At 41.1% G+C, this 21,051-nt stretch overlaps 1 protein-coding gene across 9 annotated transcripts in view; it reads left to right on the top strand.

Annotated features, from left to right (window-relative positions):
• SASH1 (SAM and SH3 domain containing 1) overlaps positions 1-21,051 on the top strand; it is a 531,322-nt gene that overhangs the window by 458,564 nt on the left and 51,707 nt on the right. For all 9 annotated transcript variants that reach the window (XM_025149369.3, XM_025149372.3, XM_025149371.3 and 6 more), the window contains 3 exons: positions 8,004-8,054; positions 8,176-8,225; positions 19,490-19,530. In XM_025149369.3, coding sequence (XP_025005137.2) covers positions 8,004-8,054; positions 8,176-8,225; positions 19,490-19,530 — 142 coding nt within the window. The remainder of the gene's footprint in view (positions 1-8,003; positions 8,055-8,175; positions 8,226-19,489; positions 19,531-21,051) is intronic.

The raw sequence follows: 21,051 nt of genomic DNA on the forward strand, positions 1-21,051 counted from the left end.
CTCCTGCAGAAGCATGAAGCCAGGGGTAGGTTGTGAGTGTGGAAGAGCACGGCCTGATAACAGCAGCCTGGCTGCAGGGCTGCCTTGCCTGCTGGTGGCACATGCCCCAAAGCGGGCGGTTGCAGAACCAAGGCTGCCATCCACTGCAACTCTTGGATCTGATGGAAGGAATGAAAAGGTAGGGATCACTTTCAAACGTGGGGCTTTGGGGCTTTGGGTCTTGAACGTGAAGTATCTCAGGTGAATGAGGTAGAAAACTGTCTCGCTGCAGTAGCCGATCTGCAAATGACAATGGCAATAGCGGTGGAAGTTTGAGACATAAAATGCATTGCAGGTTATCAACATGACATAAGAAAAAATACGATTTTTGAATTAAAATATTATATATATTATATATTGTAATATTATATAACAATATAATATAATTAAATGCATAATGAATAATGATTTCTTAAATGTTTGATACAAAATGATAAAAAATGCTTTCTTTCCAAAGTAAACCAAATCGCAACTTTCCCAGAATGAAAGTAATAAAGAATATTTCTTTTTTTTTCTTTTTTTTCCTGGAATAAAGGACTTGACTGCTAGTTCCCCATGCATCCCCCATGGCATGGGGCATGGCAAAAAAAAACCCCTTCTTTTTGGATTTCTTAATGATCAGCACTTTCTTCTGATTTGCCTTCTCCTGAATTTCACCAATGTTTTTAAGGTGTCAGTAAATCGAAGCCATCTTTAGGTTTTCTGCTACAGATCTTCTGAATAAGTCACTGGTAGTTTACTTTCGGGTACAGCATAAAGTGAAAATAACATAGAGAGTATCTTTTTTTTTATGTTAGATGCTATAATTAATTAAAGTGTTATAATTAACTAGAGAGCATGCGTATAAAAAAATTATCAGTACTGGAGTAAAAAAAAACTGTCGCCAGAATCCCTGTGATTTTTGTGTAGGGATTGATTCAGCTTCCAAGCTTCTATTCATTCACACTATAGCTCATCTGAAATTTTGTCTGCTGGAGGCATGGACGTGGCTTGTTGGTACGCAAATACATAATTAATACCAATGCAACTTCAAGTGGATCTGTGTTAGCCAGTGTTTCCATGGTAGGTCAGTTTGAGGTAATTTGTAGCATGGCTGTGTAAGGTTCATGGAGGTGTTGATCTTAGCCTCAGACTCCATGTTGCTTTCCTTGCCCATTTTCTAGAAGAGAAGACATATTTTGATGAGAAATCGAGAAAGTGGTGAAAAAGCTTAATACTAAACGTATTGCAGAATTGTATACATGAAAGTGAAAAATGAGTAAGTTCTGAGAAATCTTTCACAGAAGGAGGTGGAGAGCGTAACTTACCCAAGGAATTGGTATTCTGAATTTGAAAGGTGAATAAAAACTGAACAGGGCTTTCAATAGTGAGAGTCTTGTAATATTCTGTCATGGCTTTAAGTAGAGCCGCTTGTGGTTCTTGCCATCTCACCTGTGATAGTATTGGTATTTTACTTAAAAACCACTCCGAATTCCTGATACTGCAATTGCTGGAAAGCAAAGGGTGGTTGCAGTGTGCTGCTCTGGCTTTGTGCAATATCCAGTTAGACTTTGTCTTGCACCTCCGTCACCTGTGCCACATCTTCATCCCCCTCTCTTCATCCTCTCTTCACATTTAAGCATTATTGCTGCTATTGGCTTTTTTTTTTTAACTTCCCATCCACATCAAGTCCTTTCTGAAACCCCCCATATTTTGCTTTATTTCCCCTCAAATAACTGTCTTTTGACTGTACTTGAACAATAAAGGTTAAGTGTTGATGTTGACAGACATTAGGAGCTTTATTCGGATATAGCAGGGGCAATATATACCAAGCAACAGCTTTAGTATAGACGTGGTTATATCAGCACAAGAATGCTTTACTGTTTTACCGTTTGGGTGATGGGTGTAAAATACATCAGTCCAAGACCTGCAGCAGCCCTATTGTATGTACGGAGCTTTATATTAATACATTTTTACCACTGAGACAGCTACAGTCTCTTTGTAGTAGCTTTGGCATCATCTTGCTTGGAAAATCGATTTGGACATATCAGATCTTTGTACTGGAGAAAGCTGTGTTCTTGTATCGACTTTTCTTTCTCAGAAGGCTTTTGTGGTGGTTTTTTTTTGTCTGCTGTTATTTTTCTGGGTTCAGACCCTGTTTGTAGCACGTGCATTTTCACATTAGGACTGCCTAGCTTTTCATTGCTATAGAGCTTTACAGAGGTTCCTTCGTAATTACTAATGAATTATGTTTTTCAAAATCATTGTAGACTCTTTCAGCCTGTGTTTTCCAACCCTAGTGTTGGATACAATGTGTTTGAGATGGGGGAAAAAAGAAAAAGAAGCAAACAACAGCACTGCTACTTTTTATGGTCGGCAGAGGGGAGAACATCAGACACTGCTCCCTATGATGTGTTATGTTGGATAGGTCCAGTAGAGAGGCATGGTTTTTCTTCCATGCCTAACGCTAAAAGCAGGCATGTGAGTGCTGTAGTAGCGTGCTTGTTCTGAATCTACAGTCATTAGTTAAGCTAAGAGTTGGACGACATCTGTGTTGCTTGTGAGGCACTGAGACTTTTGGACTATTATTTCATGTGTAAAAGAGGTATTTACTTGGTTGAATTCCCATTTTTTAACCATTCCTCCTACGTAGCTCATTTCCTTGACCCAGCATTTTGCTGCTGCTGCAGGATGTTATCATTTAGCATGTGTCAGCTCTGGCCTAACACATGGGGGTAATGGAGCAGAAAGCCTCCCCTCTCCACTGAAACAGTTCTGCTGAAAGTATGGTCTGGAGGCAGCAGTCTGAGGCTCAAAATGTGACTTGAACTGATCTGAACCACAGGAAACTCTCTGAGCTGGGTAATTCCCTCCTTGCTGAGGCGGTAGGTACAGGGATAGGTGGTTTTATTTCTCTGTTCTGTTCTGTGACCCATAGCTAGCGACTCGCAGGCAATTTCCATGAAGCACCTGTGTACCTGACAGTCTCTGCACAAGAAGCCAGTCTTCACCTCCTGCAGAACTTACGCAGGGGCTGAGATGCGCTATGTGGTGGAGGACTCCAGGCAGAACGGCTGCTTTCCAAGCAAAACAAACACTTGGAGGCCTCTGTGCTCTGGCTGTCTTTCACATGTGGCATTGTTTAATTGTTTCAAGAGCTAGACTGGAGCATGCAGTGCACCTTCAGAGCAACGGGGAAGGTGTTTGGGGGAAGAGGCTGTCAGAATTTCCTTGCAGAAGTTTTCCCCTGTAGGTGGCATATTTACACCTGCTACAGTGAATTCGTAAAACTGTTTATAAATTTATGAGCGTTTTAGTCATCTCCTTTCCCGTTGGTTATGCCCCTAAATTTTCCCAGCACTTGCATGGATTTCAATTTTCACAGTTGCTGTCTGCACAGTGAGATTAATCCCACCTTGGGATCTGCACAGGAGTGTTTAAATTTATAATTCAGATGCCTGCAGTTCCTGTAGTAGAAACTGTGAAGAGGTTCATGAATTTCTAATTACAGGGGATTCATTCAGTAAATGTAGTTTCCTGAACTAAGCTGTAGCGCTGAGCACAGGTGAAGCTTAATATTTAGGTAATTAAAATATGTGAATGTCCTCTTGTAGAATGCAGGGGCCTTACTCCAGGTGCTCGGGTTTCCTGCTTTTCTCTGCTACACCCATGCATTTCAGCAGCAGAATGGTAGCACAAGGTAGGCAAAGGTTTGTGTAGGCAAAGGTTTTCCTTATCTCTTGTGCTGCACTCAAAACAACTGAACTGGAGTTACCACTGGAGGAAAAGGCCCTCATGAATTCAAAACCTTTTGTTCCAGTTGGGAAATGTGTTTCCAGGTTCTTGCCTGCATGCTTCGTGCTTTAATACATTCTTCCCATATGCACTTTTGAGGGTAATATTTTTAAAAGGAGGGTAAAATACAAAACAAAAAATGACGTTATTTAGAAATCGACATTATGTGAAATGAAAATGTATCCAAATGATTTAATAAAGCACATAGTGACAAAGTGAAGGGGAGAACTGTATGTGAAGGAGGTTCGTTCCTTGGGCCCTGAGGTGAGCAACTTAAGGCCTGAAGCATAAGCCTCAGATCTTGGTTGTGAAGCTTACAAGTCATGTTTTCTTTCAACATGGGGGATTTGGGGAAAGAAACAAGATCACTTCATGTATTCACATGTCTTGTGCACCTGACCAGCCCTGCCACTTCCTCTGTCCAGTGCCCACTCTGGGCGGTGTCCCCAGTGCAGCCATGAGGGTGTTACCAGGGCACTGTGACACCTGTTCTGTTTCCCTTCCCCTGACAGCTGGGTCTCGGCTTTAATCACATTTCAATCAGGGAGTCTGCAGGTACTTCCTGAGGTCAAGTAGAGTTCTTGCACCAATACTACATAGTGTGGCATGAATATGTGGTATGCTCAGACCAGCTTTACGGATGCACAGAGGGCAGTTACCTGGGGCTAGGACAGAGAAGGCCCATCACCTACTCTGTGTGAACCAGAGGGCTAGTAATACCTGCTAGGGTTACTGCAGTGGTTGTATCTCTGCCCCCACATTCTGTGTTTCATTTTTAAGATTCTCTTCAGAATGGTGAAAGATGTGCTTTCATGAGACTAATCTTTGAAAATATTTTTTTGAGACGATGTGGCGTGCTTGACAGCATGCCAGCAGAACAGGGTTTTTTCAGCCTTACAGACCTAGCCCATTGTAGGAAAAAGGCTCTGATCCTGCTGGATTCAAGTCAACACAACCTGTGGATTTTAATGTGAGGTTTAACTGATTTTAACCTAAATAAATAGAATTACTCTAGAATGATAAAATTTCTGTCAGCGATACAAATCTATGCCAAAAGTTCAGTCAAGAGCAGTATTTTCTTAAGTATTTTCCTTTAGTTTCTTGTCTGAATAGCAAAAAATACTGTTCTGTTGAAAAGGAAAATAGGTATAATAATCACAGCAATACAAGACTATTGAGCGTTTTGCATTCCAGCATTGAAAAGTTTTAGAGGAGGAAGAGGAGAGTTGTCCTTTCTTCTGTCCTCCACAGTCATCTTGATCCTATAAAACCACCTCTGTTAAAACAGGGCGGGCTTGACAGTGAGAAAAAAGAAAGCAAATACAGTCAGCTTTTCTTAGGATTTTGTTACACGGGATGCAGCTGGCTAATCATCTGCATAGTTTTCATTTTAGGCTGGAAGTGGTAATTTTCCATTTAATTGCAATCTCAGGCTATGAGTTCACAAGTAACTGCTCAAGTGAAAGACTTCTACAAAGCCTTGGGAACCTAGATAGCGTCTTGTGAATGTTAATTTACAAAAACTACAATATATTTTAAAAAGCACTTGCAACAGGCAGCTTTTTAAAGCAACAGATAAATCAGAAAGTGGAACATGTACTGCTGAGAAGTTGGAGTCTAAAGGCATGCTGGACACACAGCTGGTTCTCCTGAGTGGCTACGTGAAGCTTTAAGATGTGCTAGCTTGTAAAATGCTCCATTTCTCAGCTGTGTGCCAATCTGTGGACTAATGAAGTGCTTATGAGACGTGTTTGGAACATAGGGCTTCTGTTCCCTCCCTCTTTGAGGCCAGGGTGAGAGACTGGGCAAGGAGGATTGTAGTGGTGTGCCTGCAGTCTTTCCTGGATGAAATACTTGCATGGATTCCATTTTGACAGAGCTAATGGAGAAAGAGGGGAATGTCTGGTGCCAAATGGCTAATTTCACTTCCTTGATCTGTGAGCATCTGTGGAATTTCCCTGGTCTCGGTCCAGCTTCTGCTTGACTTCAGAAGGAGCCCTCAAGTCTGTCAATGAGTGGATGTGATCTCCTTTTCATGCTGTCTTCCACTCGAGGACTTCAGTTCCCTTTCTATGCTTTAAGATCAGCAAAAGCAGATAAGCAGACCTCAGGCAAAATCCCCAAGTTGGGCAATGACCTTGTGTCAGCCTTGAACGCTTCATAACAAGCATGTGGCAATGAGCCGCTCTGTGTCCTTCTGCCTGCTGTGACTGGCAGCTGCGTGATGGTTCTTCATGCTTTTGCAGACTCTGGCCTTACGAACTTTCTGGGTGCATTAATCCAATGCCACTTCATGGCAGTCAGTGGTAATTTCCTGTCTGTGTTAAAAGGCTGCATTTCCAGAAAATCGTGTCTAGCTTTCCTTTTTGTATTAAATCTTAAGAATATTTTGTCATCCTTTCTGTAATCAAAGGGCATAGGAAGTACAATTTCACAGAGATAAGGGATTTACATGTAGGCTGAGGAATGCATGAACAAAAAGACCTCCAGGATTGAGAAATAAGTCCGTATCTTTTTTCTTTGAGTGTGTGTTCTACTGTGGTTGCTTACTCAGCTATGATGGCCATTTGGTTACATTACCATCTTTGCAGTAATTTCGTGAGCTGCTGAGGAGAAATGGTTCTAAGCAGGCTCTTCCATTGTTTCACATGCAGATCAAGTTGTGAATTGCAGCTCTCGATACTGACAAATGACTTTTATTTGGTTCTTTCATTCTAATTGGAATTTTCCCACTAATTTCAAGTAGATCATGGTTAACGATATGGACCTGTTAATATTAAATTATGTACCAGGAGTGGGGCTCGTCTTATCTAACTTGAGGTATCTGAAACCTGTCAGGCAAGTTGTTCTGTAGGAGCTACTGCCTCTCTGTTGACTGTGATGGGAATCTAGATGACTGGGCCCTGGAGTAGATGGTTCTATCCCAGATATTTGGAGGAAGGGAATTTGAGTTCCATCCTGTTGGCGTTTCTGTGTGAAAAACAGGCCTTGCTGGAATGTACCAAAATCCTCTCAGTAGTTGTAGCCCATTAGCAGAGAATGCTCTTTCAGTACTGATTTATTTTTTTTTCCTGTATATTCTTCATTAAAGTAAATTTGTAGAAATTTTGCTTGGATTTGACTATTAAGTTGTGGGATGACATAATGTAATTTTTGCCTCTTAATCCACAGCAGTAGCAGAAATACAGATACCTGCATGAGGAAGATTCTTGTTGCTAACATCCCTTCCCCAAAGGGTGTTCCATGATGCATAACCCCAAACCTCAACTGCCTACTTTCTGAAACACATTTTTTATTTTACTCATTTGAGAAACTAAAGCTTGTGCATGTTTTTCTGGGCACGTCATTAGTATGATAACTGGGACTCAAAAGTCATAGGCATTGTTCTTGGCTCCTATGAACCATCCCTGAGCAAAGCCCTTAACACTGCTATGGAAAATGGTTATCTGTATCTAGCAGTTATCTGTATCTTGCACTTTCCGTGCAACTTCTCATAGAAATACTGAGCAAAAAATACTGTTTTTATTCTTAATTATTATCTATTATTTTTTATAAATTATACTTTAAAGTTTCAAAACAACAATATTTTTGTTAGTGTAAAGCATTTGTGAACTATGTTTGTGGTAAAACTTGTGTTGCAACTACCAGCAGTAAGAAGGCTGTGGAGCAGTGCATGATGAGTAGAATCAGTCTGCTTTAGCCAGGTATGTTTAGGCTCATGCGGTCTGTCAGCAGAAATGGATCCTTAGCTTTTACTCTGTCCCCCATATTTGCCTGGGACTTTAACCTATTTGGAGCCCTGTACAGGGCATAGAGACTTCAAGTGGCTTAACTGTAAATGACAAATAAACACATAAGGGAAAGAAAACTGAAATACTGAAGAGAGTTGTAGATCTTTCTGTGACTATCTCTTAAGATCATTTAGTGAAAAGAGCTCATTCCTCTTTATATTTAGCTTTGAATCCCCTCTGTGTGACATTAATATGTTGCTCTGTAACCTCCAGTGGTGTAATTCTCCTTTATTGGAGCATTTCAGAATGTATCTAGAGAGCAATTCCTCCCAGAGAGGCTGGTGTTTCCCATTCAACAGGTTTTGAGGTAGTCCAAGACTCTGCTACCCTGTTTCTTCTTTTCACCCCTTCCAAACTCTTCTTTGTAATTTCACTAACCCGACATCTTTTCTGTTTTAGGAGAAACCTGATGCCAGTCCCACATCTCTACAACTGCGATCCCAGATTGAGGTAAGCACTGTGATTTTGGTCATCTGTTTTTGTTTGTTTGTTCTTTAATTTGATTTTCTACATAAATTGGGCACAGGCTCCTCTCGTGTCTGCTCTCACTGCTGTGTGTCTTCTCTTGCAGGAGTCACTTGGTCTCAGCAGCACCGCATCAACACCTGACACTGAAAGAAAGTAAGTGAAGGCACAGGAGGTCAGAAAGGAGGGAGGGGGAATTTGGTGTTTTCTTTTTCCTTGGAGTAAATTCATTTTAAATTGCATCGGTACTTCAAGGCTTAAGATGCAGCCTCTATTAATGAAACCCAGTTTGGAACCTGTTCCTTCTCTCTTTCTCTCTTGGCATTTTGTTATTTTGTTGTTTGTTCGTTTGCTTTTCATTCAAAGGAGGGTTATCTTTTCTCCCTTCTGTGTGCACTCAGGACGTGATACACCATTAAGACTGGTAGTCATTTTTAAGGAACGTTACTGATTACACATTCTCTGCAAATTAAAGCTGCTTAAAAATAACTTTATGGGGCTAGAGCTGAACACAGTCAAGGAAAGATTGGCGAGGGGAAGGGAGAGCTAGAAGTTTAAACCACTTTCCTTTTCCTGTGCGCTCCTGGGTTTGTAGCTGTGCTTTTGAAGAAGGTGCCAAGGGAGTAAAGTATTTAAAAACGAAGTTAAAAGGAACTTTAATTTTAGCAGTCCTTAATAAAAAGCTCTCTGTGTGGACTGAGAGGGTTTCTGTTTACTGTCACCTCCTGCTGCAATGTGTGTACTTGTTTTCAGTACCTCCTTCCTTTGATCCCAAGATCCTGGATCCCTACTGCTAAGGGTAATGTGCAGCAGTTCAGGAAGACAACTGATACCGTATTTCCCATTGCCTTCATGTTGTAGGGTTGTGCCAGCTGGATTAGTTCAGAGGCACTGCACAGAGCAGAGTACAGGTCTGCATGTAAGGTGCTTTAGTAAAGTTATAGCCCCACATTTGAGTAACTTCTAGGGGAGCCAGGGTTCAACTGGACCATGGCAGGAAAGATTTAAAAAATTGCTGCCCTTGCAGTTTGCCAGTTCAGCAGAGCCAGCCTCAGTCCCAGAGGGAGCTGCAGTAGATGTGGGCCATGGGGCTTGACTCACTGAGTGCTCTCCATGTGGAAGTCAGGTATCTAGTGTGGAACAGCTGCTTATAGGCTTCTTACACAAGTGTCTAAAAGCTGATTCATGCTAAAGATCTTGAGAAGTTATTCATTATCTTTTAGAGGTGCCTTATCTCTCTTCATCACTCATGGAGAAAGCAGTGATGATTTGCTTGAGGTAGATACTTCTTTTCAGAACAGCGTGAGATGGATAAAAGTGCATTTTACGTTGGTGCCATCATTGCCTCCATTTCATTTGTTGTTAACAGAGAAAGCCCAGAAGACTTAAGGTTTAAAAGTGATGCATTTAGATATTGATACATGCATGGATAAGTTCCTTTCAAGGATGCTTCTGCTTGTAGCACTGTAATGAAACTAAATGTGCCAAGTGGATGGGAACATTATAAGTACTGTAGTCGGAGAAGTAAGCTTTTAAGGTTATAATCATAATACTTTTCTCAAAGCACTTTCTCCATGAGCAAATATCATTATCCACCTCAGATAATAATAAGATAAAGATCTCAAAGGAGGGCAGCATCCAACTGGGAATAAAGTCCTCTTACAGGTTCTAGCCAGCTTCCTGAACCGTGCCTCTTTGTAGATGTTATTTCACAAATAACTGAGTGAGGAGAGAGTATCTGTAGAAACATCTTTTCAGCGATTGTAATCTGAGAATGCTCATTTATTTCATTGAAGAGAAGTTAACCATGTTATCTTATACCAGATGGAAGAGACCTATGATTTTTGTAGACCATTCAAGATTGCAAGTGTCCTTTTTGAGGATTTCTTCTAAAGCTGAGGGGCATACATACATAGTTAACCCAATTGGATATATGAAATTGGCACAAGGGAGTTGTGTCAGAAATTCTCACAGTAGGAAACAAGCCATCAGTATGTGGACAGTGTTTAAAATAATGAGTATCTACTTGATGCCACAGAAAATAATCAAAACCGAAATAGTACACGCCTATGCTTATTCATGGCAACCAGCCCCATCAGTGCTGGTTTCATTTCTCTAGCTCAGAGTCAATTCAGCCCTCTTCGTTGTAGGGAGAGCTTATAAAATTGATCTGCAGAAAAACGAATATTTCAAGTCCATCAGATAATACTAAAATGCCGAGTTGGAAGCTTTTTGGGGGAGGACGTGTCAGCTCTAGAGGCTTTTTCATGTTTGTTGTTTAATTTGTGGCTTTTGACTAAATTTTGCTGCATGGACATGCTGCAAGAGACAGGAAAACATGTTCTTTTTGGGGACAGTGCTTCTGTGGTCACCTCTGCTGTGCAATAGATCTGGGATGAACTTGTTGCAAAGCTTCTTCTGTTGTTAGAAGAGTCTAATTTTCCAAACATGAAACTCAGTGCAGATGTACATTCACTTCTAGACTTCTGAAACAGCTTAGGGGGTGTGAATTGAAAACATTTGTTCAGGTTTTTAGGTGCTGGAAAATCTGTTGTTATGAATGCTATTATGAAGCCCAAGTAAAAGCTTGGCCAACGGACACTTACATATCCTCTCATATTAAAAGCACAAACTTTTTTGTAGAATGAGCTCAGGGGAGTTGTTTGTATGGTATCCTGAGCAGGTTGCTTCAGAAAGTGAAGAAAAAGAGAAAAAAAACCCAAGTTGGAATGGGGAAACAAGAGCAAGTGGCCCAGTAAATTGCAGGACTTATTGGTAGCTCCCTCACCCAAAGTTTCTGTTTGCACACCCTGCAGCTTAACCCTTCTAGAATATAATGTTCTAAAATAACACACCTGGTTGTTTAATTTTACAGAGTTGAGACATTCCAGACAGAAAGAGGCTTTGAGGGAGTCTGGAATAAGCTATGTTTGCTTTAACCTTTGGTTTGGTCTCCTTTTTTGTGATACCTGATTGGGAAAAAAAAAGTCTGACAGTCTCTACTATACACCACAGTGAAAACAGATTAGCCTTGATGCCCTGTGGTAGGAAAAAATCCCGTGTATGTGGATAAGTAGTGTACGCTCAGTCTTGCCTTGAGTCTTAGTAACTGTGCTGCCCAGTTGTTATTATTAACGTCTGTTTAAAACCAGTGTGAAAACAGTTTGGTTCCCTTGGTCCATCAAGTTGCCAAACAAGTATCTGTCTAGTGGGTGATTTGCTGTAACGTAGAAGAACAGCCGTAGTGCCTGGAGGGAGGCAAAAAAGAGTTAAGTAGCCTGGAGACAGAGCTGCTTGTCATTTCAAGCAGTTGTCCATCCAGAAGTTACTTGGAGCGATGCCACCTTCCTCTGTCACTGGCAGCACTTTCCTTTTAATTAGATAAAGCTAAAAAAAAAAAGTGCACATGTGAACCTGCTCTATGCATTATAAATGCCCTAGCAAAGATGCTTTTCATTTGATTGATTCTGACAAGCTTCACTGTAGCAAAGGCCTATGAGATTTATGTGAAGATGTGTGGAGAATAACACCGAGGGTACTGATGTAGGCTGGAAAGCTATCGGTAAAAACAGAATAGAAAGTTGTGTTAGTTCAGGCTTCAGCCTGCAATTGCTGTACATTTTTTGGCCATATTAGAGTTACTTCTGTAAATGGAACTGGGCAGGCTTCCTAGTCATATAATATTCAGCAAAGCGTGGAAGGATGTGTTTGTAGCTTTTTTTCTCATAATAATTACTTTCATTTCCTTCTGCCCTTTCCAAAATTCTCTTTTTAAACTTCGGGGATACTTTCAGTTGCACTTAGTGTGGCTTTGCAGATTCTCAGTCAGCCTCCAACAAAGCGGCAGCGGTACCTCCAACCATGACATTTTGCATTTGAAACAAAAGTCTGCCCAGAACTGCGAGCATTTCTGTGTAGACACACTGATTTCTGATTTGCTAGAAGAACAATAGCTATAACAAATAGGCAGTGAATGTGTTCTTAGTAGTTGCTATCCTCTCTTTGTCCCCATAGCATGTTGATGTGGGGATATATTGTATATACAATCCCTATTATTTCAAAGTGATGGCAACACCCCAAGGATGTTTACTCAGGCGGGAGACTGAGCAGGGTTTTCTCATGATTGTAAACAGAGCATTTAAAACAATGTAATCCAACTTATAGCCTGTTCCCGTTTTTAGGCATTCAAGCCTACATGACAGACTGATGAGCTCTGCATGTTTGCCAGGAAATCCAGGTTAAACTCAGTCCCCTGAACTTAAGCTTCTGCATCCTGACTTTCATCCTGTTTTCAGAAGAACTGGGGATGTTGCAGAGGGGAAGTTGTGTATTTTCTCTCTTGGGAAATAGATCTGTTTGCTCTCAGTGCTTACTCCAGTGGCCCTTAAACAAGTTTCAGTTATGATGTACCAGAGAGCTGCCAGAAAGGAGGGAAGTAAGTGAGAAGCCCAAGAGTACTGCATACAGATAGGATGAGGTACAGTCACTCCTGTATACTGATTTATTTATTCATGTATTTATTTAATTTGCAGCTGCTAGAGAAAGGAAAGACAGAAAGCAATGCATGGGGGTAACACTTGTGGCTGCATCTGGCATTTCACAGGCATTCCTGCCACCTTTGGATGCCGGTGGATGTTAGGAATTGCCACCTTCTGAATGAGTCACTTGTTCTTTTCTTGAACTGTAGCACTCAAGCATGCTACTGACCAAGTAAATGATCATAATTTGTGTTAAGTGCCCTGATTCACCCAGCTCAGTACAGTTTAGGTGTTCTGTACCCAAAGATCTTTCAAGACCAAAATCCCAGACTCTGCCAGAGCAAGGAAATGATCACAAATTTCAAGAATTGCCACACGAAAGGTGCTGGGGAGTAGTTTGTGTGTATGGCATGGGCTGCATGGTCAGCATTGCTCAGGGGCTTTGCATTCCAACACTGGGGAGCTGTTGCGCCTCTGGCAACTGTCCTCAGCTCCCGGTTTCAGCTGCTCACCAGTGTGAGTATCTTTATCTTGCTTTCTGTGTGTGCAGGACAAGCATCTTAAAACCAAGTTCCTTGCACACTGAGTGCATGCATCTCAGCCAGCTCCCTGGTTGCTTGTTATGGATGTCAGAGGAGGAGTTGCAGGCTGCTCAGTAGTTGGGGCTTTCCCTGAGGTTGTTAGCAGGCAGCCAGCGAAGCCACAACAGAAGTGGTTGCCTGCGTGCTCTCAGCTCTGTAGGAGAAACTGTGGACTGGATCTGCTCTTAAGGATTTTCTGCAATGGAAGTGCCCTAGTAGAAGTGCCCTAGTCACTGTCCTATGGTGTACACTTGAACTCCACATCAGCCTCAGGCTGGGAGAGTGCCTGCAGTCTGGTGTTGCCACGCTTGGCAGTGGTTTCCAATGAAAACAGTCATCAATAAAAATGGCTTTCATTTTGCAACAGAAGAGTTCATGCAAGCCTAAATTGTGCCCTCTTTGATGCCCTAATCTGCTGGCCTTTGCCGACAGCTTTTTACGCTAGATTTCCTAATCCTTTTCCCCTGTAGTCTCTAAACTACAGGTCACGCTCTGAATGTAAGAGGTTATTATTAAATCATCACTCCAGCCACCACTGATGGAGTGGCTTAAATTCTGTCATATTTGATTCTGGGAACTTGTCAAGGTTCCCGAGTTAACTTCAGCAGAAATTTGTGAGCTCCTCTGCTAAGAAGCAGGAGTGCTATTCTGCCAGAGGATGTAAGGCAGGGGGTGGGCAGAAACTGAGAACAACAAAGTAGAAAACAAACAAAACCACCAAGTGAGGATGCCAGTGGCCACGCTTAATTACTAACAGAATAAATTGTTCATTTTTTTGTCAGTTAAAAATGATATATTGGAAGAAAAAAGGAGGAAAAAGTAGAATCTCTTCATACTCGAGATGTCTGCATTTAAGTTGTGTTCCTTTAAACCCTTTATTTGCAGGAATCAGAAAGAAGCAGTGAATGTTTGGCCCTGTTTTCACTTGTTTGAGGCCTGATTTAGTCAAAGCCAGATTATTCATGACGCCTTTAAACAGCCTCCTCTGAAGAAGTAGGGCATGAAACTCCCACAATAATCCTCACAATGGGAGCCAGAGGCCAGCCAAGCACTGCCTGAGACACGTGAAGAGGAGAACCAGTGTGCCTCTGAGCCACAGGGGGGGGTTTCAAGCCCAGTAGTTTGGTGCTAGCCCTGTCATAAGAAAGTCAACCCTGTCACAGCCAGCCAGCAGGGCGAGCAGAAAGCAGTGTGGTGCAGGCTGGGGAGGTGCATTGCATTCGCAACCTTGCACCTGCTCTTTCACTATGGAGGAGCTTTCAGCTGGCAATGACCTGCCCCAACTCCGTGGGTTTTAAATAAATTAGAATAAACACATTCATGCAATATGCAGCCCTGCTGCGGCCTCCATGGTGAGGGCCCATGGCCAGCCCGATGGCACCACCATGGCTGGGGTGGGAGATGTGCACGCGTGCACCTGGCCCACATGCAGCTCCGTGTTTGTTTCCACTGAGAAAGTTTTGACCTGCTTTAGAAGCCATTGCTATGGAAACCTAATGAGGAGATAATTTAATCACACGTCTTTGCTTTCTGTCTCTTTCTCACACTGGTGCCAGCAAGGTCAGTACCTTATAGGCCTGCTTTCTCTTCAGGTTCATGCAAATTCGATAAAAATACCAAAGGACCATTTTGTTCCCTCTGCCAGCTCTGGTTAGATAAATTATCTTGTATTCAGTCAGGAGCAGTTACAAGCCTGTCCGGTTTTCATACTAATGATGTGACTGGGCCATTTCCAGTGCACATGGATAACCAAATGGCATTGTGGCAGAGCCAGTGCGGGCTTTTGCATCAGTCTGTTCACTGCTGTGAACGTGAATAATATTTATAGACTGAAAATCCCAACTAAAGCATTTTCTTCAATGGTCTATAAATAGCCATTGGGAAGAAAGAAGGGGGCTAGTATGAGTTTATTGAAGTTGGTGACAGTAGTGGTTTCATTGTCTGATGGTGCTGTGCACCTGTGGATTTTATGTGCCAAAAATGAGATGTGATCACGTGTTCAAGAACATCTGCATCGAACATACTTAGTGGTGAAACAAAAACCCATCCACAGTTCTGTCGTTCTCAGTCCCAGTGTTTATTCTGCTTGGAGAATGATGAGCTTTCAGAACTCCTTGGGTGCATTTGTAAAGGGAGCACATGGTGTCATTGGTTTCTTTTCCCGTTCTGTGGTGTACCAGCATATCACATCTCGAGGCACGTGTGACTGCTTCTTGTGTAATCAGCCACTCTGCATGCGAGGTAAGCTGTAGGGTTTCTCTAGTTGGATCGGAATCAGCCCAGAGTTCTCAGAGAAAGGTGTAGCCTGGTAGCTGAACACTGCCTAATTAAAAGCCTCCTTTATAGCGAGACACAGTCACAGTCTTGTGATAGAAATCTTTGCATAGTCCTTCCTTGTACTCCAGTGTTTGGAGCGCACCTCTAGGATTTGAGAGGGAGAGACTGCTTTAGTATAGCAAGGTCATCTCAGCTGCAACACTTTAATGGAAAGATGAAATCAAAGGCCATTTTGCGTGCCTGGCAGCTTTGCTGTTGTTCATACAAAAGCAGTGGCTGGAAAAAAGGAACTAGAAGTGCCCTCCAGAGGCGGTCCTGATGTCCAGCTCATCCTGATCAGAGACATCTGGTCTAGTTTGCATCTTTCAGAAACCTCTTACAAGCAGTTAGTTTTTACAGCTTTTCTCCCATTCTCTACCTACTGTCAGAAGTTTGTCTAAATAGTTAAGAAATGCTAACTCCTCATTTCTTTCCAGCTTATGTCTGCTTGTTCCTGTGCCTGTTTTATTAATAGGCGATAAATTAATCTTGCAGCTTTCGATTTTACTGAACAGGCAAAATTTTTCTAGCCTTCTCTGGTTAGACAAAGTGTTCAGCTCCCTGACTATTCTAACAGCTTTTCTCTTTAACTCTTCTGACTTGAATTCATTTTTCTGAACGCAAGTAACTACAGTCATACAGGCTATTCCTATACATGTTCATTAGTCATTATTGCCACTGGAATTTCCCATCCTTCTGCCTTTTAGGATTAAAGTGTAGGCTTTTATTTCTGTCATCTTCTTCAGCTGCTATCTCCAGGTACTCTGTCATTTGCAGTTGGCAAACCTCCAGCATTTGAAATACTGGCTTTTCAGTCAGTCTTTTTCATGTGTTTACACGTTTTGGCATTGAATGCCAATACATTTCTGTTAAGCCAGTCTTTCTAATCATCTAATTTCTGGGCCTGGGTTATCCACTGCTGCTTTTGCTACCAGATTTTGAGAGTGTTCTGTTGTAATTTACTCAGCTCCACGGAAATCTATCATCTCTCTGAGACAGCAGTGCAGTAGTATCTTGTTATTCCCCAAAGCAGTTCAATTTTTAGATGCTCTATTGTGCTACTTTTTTTTGTTTGTTTCTTTCAGCAGTGTGGCTACAAGAGGCCCTAAATAAAGGCCTAGAAGATGGTTTTGAGTTTGTGAGATTAATGGATTATATTTTTGACCCATTCTGAAGCTCATTTCCAGAGATTCTGGGCAGATACAAAAGTACTCCTTCCCTCTGGTCATAAATCTTTTGTCCTCCTTTCTGTCTGAATGTTGCCCATACATTTCTCCTGCTATATGCTGTGACAGTGTATGTTTCATGTGAAAGCTTGCTAATGAAGTTGTACATCAGACCACAACAAAAATGAAGGCCTCCACAGTGGAGTAATGGCATTTGGCTCCCTTTCAGGCACGCAGTGCTGAAACTTCTGCCAAGTGTCACTGCATCATTAACTTTCAGCACAAGTTATCAGTCTATGAATGGAAGAACACAAATCACTTTCGGCGCACGTTCACAGAGGAGCTGCGGATTTAACAGAGTAAGGGAGTGTAATTGACAAATCAAACATAAAGCAACTCAGAGGCACTATGGAATTTTTCACTAGTCATCTAGGAAGTAAAGCATTTGATTGATTTCACTGAGAATTCTTAAGCATCAGAGTTGTCTGATAGAAGTAAAAAGCAAATGCTTTGTCAGGCTCTATGTGGTAGATTTTGTTGGCGTTTCTGTCCTTTAATACTAGCTCTTAGCATTTTCAAGGTCAGCTCAGACATGGCATATTTCCTCCTTAGGGAATGCATGAAATGATAATTGGGATTTGCATCCTCTGATGAAATGCAGTATGCTACCTAAATCAGCTGTAAAAGAGAAGGTAGACTGCTTGCTATGGATCCTACTCATCTCCTCACTCTTTCTAGCTCAGGAGCATCACGAGTTTGCTCCTATTGCTGTCCCCCTTCTTTGGAAGCCTGAATGGAACAAGTTAGTGGTGTCAGACTAATTTCCAGGGACCAGTTGTTTACATCACAAACATTGCCACTACAGCTGCTGCTTACTAGCACTGCTGGCAATGGTGGAAGAGAAGAAAAGAAATAAAATGGATTTAGAGGCTGAAGAGTGCAAGATACTGCCTCTGTGCTTTGAGGCCGATGTCACTAGGGAGACTAAGTTCTGACAGCAAAGAAATTTCATTTTCCAGGGATGGTGATTTGGTGCAATTTGTGGATACCAAATTCATTTATGATAAATAATGTGGCTGTTTACTTGATGAGTGAAATCTGTGCTCAGGTACGAAATGTGTACTGAATTAGTCCTGTCATTTCCAACAGAAGTTGACTTTCTTTTTACTTTGTTGTATCCTTATAAAAGTCTATATATACTTCTAATCTGGTTTTCCTTTATTTAGAAATCTATCACTAGCAACTTTACCTTTAAATTTCATAATGTAAGTTTGGTCCTGTGGAAAATATGTTAATTTTGACACTGAATATTTTCCCAGAAAGTATGGGATTGTATACACCTATATCATAGAATTTTCCCCTTTAAGGGTAAACTTTGGTATCAAGGAAGACACTAAATGTCTTCTTCCACCTGATATACTCCAAATCTGAAGTTTGGCTGTTTCAACTGATTTGTAGTTTGTGCTGGATTAAACTTGTAATTAGCCCAAGGCTGAAAGAGGTTAGATTTCAGAGCTTCACTGTGCCAAACCCTCTTTGCCCAGATGAATTTCTAAATCAAATTGAAACTTCATACCGTCTCATTTCCCCTCCAATGATGTCTTTTCAAATTGATGAGTGTGTTTTTCATGCTTACAAAACCTTGGCCAGTAATTGCCTACATCTTTTAAACTCTCAACTGGTTTAAACAGAAATTTTCCTTCAAGAGATTTATTGAGTTTATCAAAAACTCTTCATTGCCCTCTTCTGGGAGTCTAGGCGAATGCAAGGAGCCTGTTCAAACGCAATGGACAGCAACTAGCATATGACATGTATGTATTAAATGGCCTCATTTACGAAATGATTTGGCTTGAGGTCTTCTTGGTATGCTGAGGTCTATGTGTTTTTATTTTGCATGGACACAGTACAGTCACAGCACAATAGGGCATTGTCATGTCACAGGGCAGAGCTCTTGGCAAAAATAGTGCCGTAATGCTTTGCAGTTGAAGGCCCAAGCAAAGTCATTAAAGCTGCAAGAGTCATTTCACTGGCCTGGCTCAGCTTGGATAGAGATTCCCATAAGAAGGCTTCAAAGAATTTCACAAGATTTGGTAATTTCTATTAGCTCCATTAACGTAGACAAAACAAAAAACAAACACAAAAACCTGAAGAGGGAGTGATGTCTCATCAGAGAACCTGCAGTGACCCATCGGTACTGAATAGGAATCCAGTATGGAAAACTGGTTCAGTGAGCATGAAGAGTGAGAACGAAAGAGTGACGTACTATTTTACTGGGTTATTTGTAAAGCTTATGTTCTGTTAAAACAAGTCTCTCTTAACTAGCCTTTGAGTAAGGGCACATAAAGGGGTGGAAAAGCGCACAGATAGTTTCCTATCTACACTTGATAAGACGACCTTTCCTCACCCTGTTAAATTGCTCCTCTTGTCCTCCTCATGTTGGCTTTCTGAAATTTGATGAATGCATGTTTATAAAACATTTTCAATTGAAAGACGAGCCAAAAACTGTTATAAAACTAAACAAATAGAGCATCCCAGTGCCACAGCTTTAAGGAAACCAATGAAAGGCAGGGAAGTATATGAAAAGAATTTTTTTGAGGGATTCCTAGATGCTTTTGGCTTAACTGTAGGTTTCTGTCAGTATTGTATTTCTCTGTTCTGGTCATAAAAGGTTTGTTTCTGAGCTTTCAAAGGGGAACTCAGATACTGTGGTCAGACCAGTGAGTTTAGTTTTTGTCTCCAACTTGCAGCATTTGGAAGAAAGGGGAAGAGAAAATAGCCCATGATGTATTGTTTGGAAACTATAATTTACTGTAATCAGACAGCTCCCATGAAACGTGAGAGGTCTGCATCAATAAGTCCATTTCTCTTTTGTGTTCTAGGCTCTCCATTCATAAATCAAGTTCGGAAGAAGGCTCTGTAGGTCAGTATATTTCATTTTATCTGATACTTCAATTGAATTCTTAAGCAGGTTTTCAGTTTTGCTTGCGCGAGGATGTGAAGAGCTGAGTAAACACAATGCCAGCAGAAGTCAGCAGCATTTAGGATGGGGGGGAGGGCAAGTCCAAGGAGCTTTAAAAGTGGGATGCTGAGGGTGTCTGTGATCTCGGACACTGCTCAGCCAGCATAGTCTTCTGATAATTACACAGCTTTTTGGTTCCTTATATTGCTTTCAGATTCTTTAATATTAGCTCACTACTAGCCTATCTGTTTGTATTCCAAAAGTTACCATCACCACCAGTAAACAACTGTTTTTTGGTTACTGTTGTGCATGTCATGCTGAAGTCTTATCCTTTGTTTCTGAAACATTTTGCGTTCTTAAATAACAATTTGTTTTCTGTTCTTTCACTTTTTTCTAACTTACCATAAATAGATCAGATTGCTACACAGACACATCAGTTGAGCTGATAAAATTCTAGATAGGTTATTTTATATTACACCTTACTTTATTTATTAGGAAAATTGAAGCAGGGGAGTAGTTTCTTTTTATTTTTTTTTCCACGGTAGTATCCTCACAGTCTGAAATAAAGCTGTGCCTCAGAGTTTTAATAAACTCAACTCTGGAGCTTCAAGGACGAGATCCAAATTACCATAGTCATATGCTGAAATTCAATGGCACAAAATAAAGTGTTCATCTGCATTTTTCAAAAACAGCAGAGGGTTGAAGTAGTTCTGTATCAGTAGCATTTCTGCCAGATCAGGCGCAGTATGTTCTCTTGCAGATGGCATGAACTTCATAGCATGTGCCCTGATTGATTCAACAGAGCACAGTCATATGCCCTCCCTTGTTTCGAATCTTCTTTCTAGAATAAATAATTCACTTCTGGGTCATCGAGCAATATGCAGAGCTGATATTAATGGACATGTATTCCCAGCCTTGTACAATCAAGGCATCGATGGAGCAAGAATCAGATGTAGCTGATGGTCTCAAGAGATTTCTCATGCTGAGTAGCAGTATGTGCATGTGTGTTTTTATATATGTGAAGTGTTTGTTTTCTGTATAGATATGCAAACGTATCTTAGAGAATTCGTTATCTGTCTTGTGGCTTAGGCTGCATAACTGGGGTTCAGCTGAAGTGAATAAACCAACAAAATGCTTCAAAAACACTTCCAAACTTGACGTTATCAACAGACTGGAGACTATAACAGATATCAAAATGAATGTAAAATATTTTCTGTTTATAATTCAAAATATGTAAGTTAGTGGCTTATCTCAGTCATCTGTAGCATTGGCAACTGTAGAAGAATATGTACATTTCTTTGAAATGGCTGCATCAGCATAGTTCTAGTACAAAATAAATCAAGAAAAACAGAAGATTTTAATATTTTTATTCTTGTTTTTGACTTAGAAAATATAACTTGAAAACTTCTGTGATGCTTACTAACTTAGGTTTCGTTCTGAAATTCTTCTTCCCCTCCCTTCTTTCCCCCTCCCTAATTTCCT

This window comes from Gallus gallus, chromosome 3 (genome assembly GCF_016699485.2).
Source record: "Gallus gallus isolate bGalGal1 chromosome 3, bGalGal1.mat.broiler.GRCg7b, whole genome shotgun sequence".
In the NCBI taxonomy this organism is placed as follows: domain Eukaryota; kingdom Metazoa; phylum Chordata; class Aves; order Galliformes; family Phasianidae; genus Gallus; species Gallus gallus.